The sequence below is a fragment of the Lycium ferocissimum genome, chromosome 11 (assembly GCF_029784015.1).
Source record: "Lycium ferocissimum isolate CSIRO_LF1 chromosome 11, AGI_CSIRO_Lferr_CH_V1, whole genome shotgun sequence".
Taxonomy (NCBI): Eukaryota; Viridiplantae; Streptophyta; class Magnoliopsida; order Solanales; family Solanaceae; genus Lycium; species Lycium ferocissimum.
The window spans coordinates 35,418,880-35,420,295 of record NC_081352.1 but is presented as its reverse complement, the minus strand read 5'-3'; the positions used below and the strand labels follow the sequence as shown (position 1 = coordinate 35,420,295).

The 1,416-nt window shown below is 33.5% G+C and overlaps 1 protein-coding gene across 1 annotated transcript in view; it reads right to left on the bottom strand.

Moving 5' to 3' along the window:
• The window catches only part of LOC132038284 (G-type lectin S-receptor-like serine/threonine-protein kinase At4g27290), a 15,619-nt gene extending 15,120 nt beyond the window's left edge, over positions 1-499 (bottom strand). The window contains exon 1 of the mRNA XM_059428972.1: positions 28-499. Within this exon, the coding sequence (XP_059284955.1) occupies positions 28-499 (472 nt within the window). The remainder of the gene's footprint in view (positions 1-27) is intronic.
• Positions 500-1,416: the final 917 nt, after the last annotated feature.

Sequence of the window (1,416 nt, the reverse complement as noted above, 5' to 3'; positions counted from 1 at the left end):
TCACTAAATCCCATCCAAGTTTCATACTTGCAATTAAAGTATCACTAGGATAATCAAAGCTCTGCCACAGAAAATTCTCGGGATTCGGGTTGTTAGCATCTCTCACCACAAAATTCCCCGTGTTTAGTAACTGAGCAACGGGATTTTTAACAGATCTTGTTGAATTTGTCGACCAAACAGTTGCATTTGTATCATTATGAAGAACAACTAGACCTGATTGAATGACTTTCAAGACCCCAGTTTTATTTGTAAGTGGAGCTAGTCTATTAGCAACCCAAACTGGAGTAATAACAGAGATTTCTTTGTACCATATACCAACATACCGATTTGTAGAAGTTTCTCCAGGACTAAAGAATCCTAACTCGAATACTCCATCAGAGGAAACAATAAATTCACCATCTTTAATGAATTGAGTTGTAGTTATTGTATCTCCTTGACCATAAACATGTTGAAGAAATATTAAGAAGCAGAGAAGGAAAAGTGGTAGAAATTTTTCCATGGCCTACAACTTTTTCATGTCCTGGTACAAAAATAGGAAAAAATATTTAAAAGGGTGGGGTGATGACAAGTCAATATATCATGTTACTTGCGGTTTTTGGACGGTTGGACGACCAAGACTCCATTTTTGTGACTGAATAACTTGGAAGACAAACTGGGATTTGCAAGATTTTGGACAATTTTGATTTTTGACACACTTGGCCACACCTTATATTACAGTTGGCCAAATCTAGTGTAGTTATTGGGAGCTGGTAATTATTACTGATGCCTCAAAAGCAGGGCACTTGGGGTCCTGATTTTTGAGTGAACAGGTCAACCATGTGATGTGCTTAGGCAGAAGTGAACAGAGGGCTAAATAAGAAATTGATGAGAGTTCAACAACCAATCTTTCTCTATGTTGTTCTGATGGTCCAATAATAGTCACAGAGTTTCAATCTAGTTTGTCGTCTTTTTTTTTTTTTTTTTTTTTTTTTTTTCCTCTCTCTCTTTGCTAATTTTAAGTTCACCTCTTTAAATCAAAACTAAAATGATTGGCTAGACTTTTGTTTCGTTTTATTCATACTTATTATATTCAGTGAACTTTTGGAGTCAATAATAGCCGAAAGAGAAATTAATTTTGCTTACCTTTGCTTACTCATTTGATGGTGACTCTTTCTCTCATGTATAGCTTGTTTGAAAAAAACATTATCTTTAATCACATCATCTTATAATCGTAGAAATATCACGACATATTTAAATTACAAATTCTATATATACATTTGTATGTGTCAAAAAACTCTTTTTCCTTATTTAATTCCATACACAATCAAATTCTATAAAATAAAACAGAACAAATAGTTGATAGCATCGAAAATTTGGGAATTTAATATGCTATGTAAGTATCATTTTCAAAACTAAACGTCTCGTAAACGAAAAACG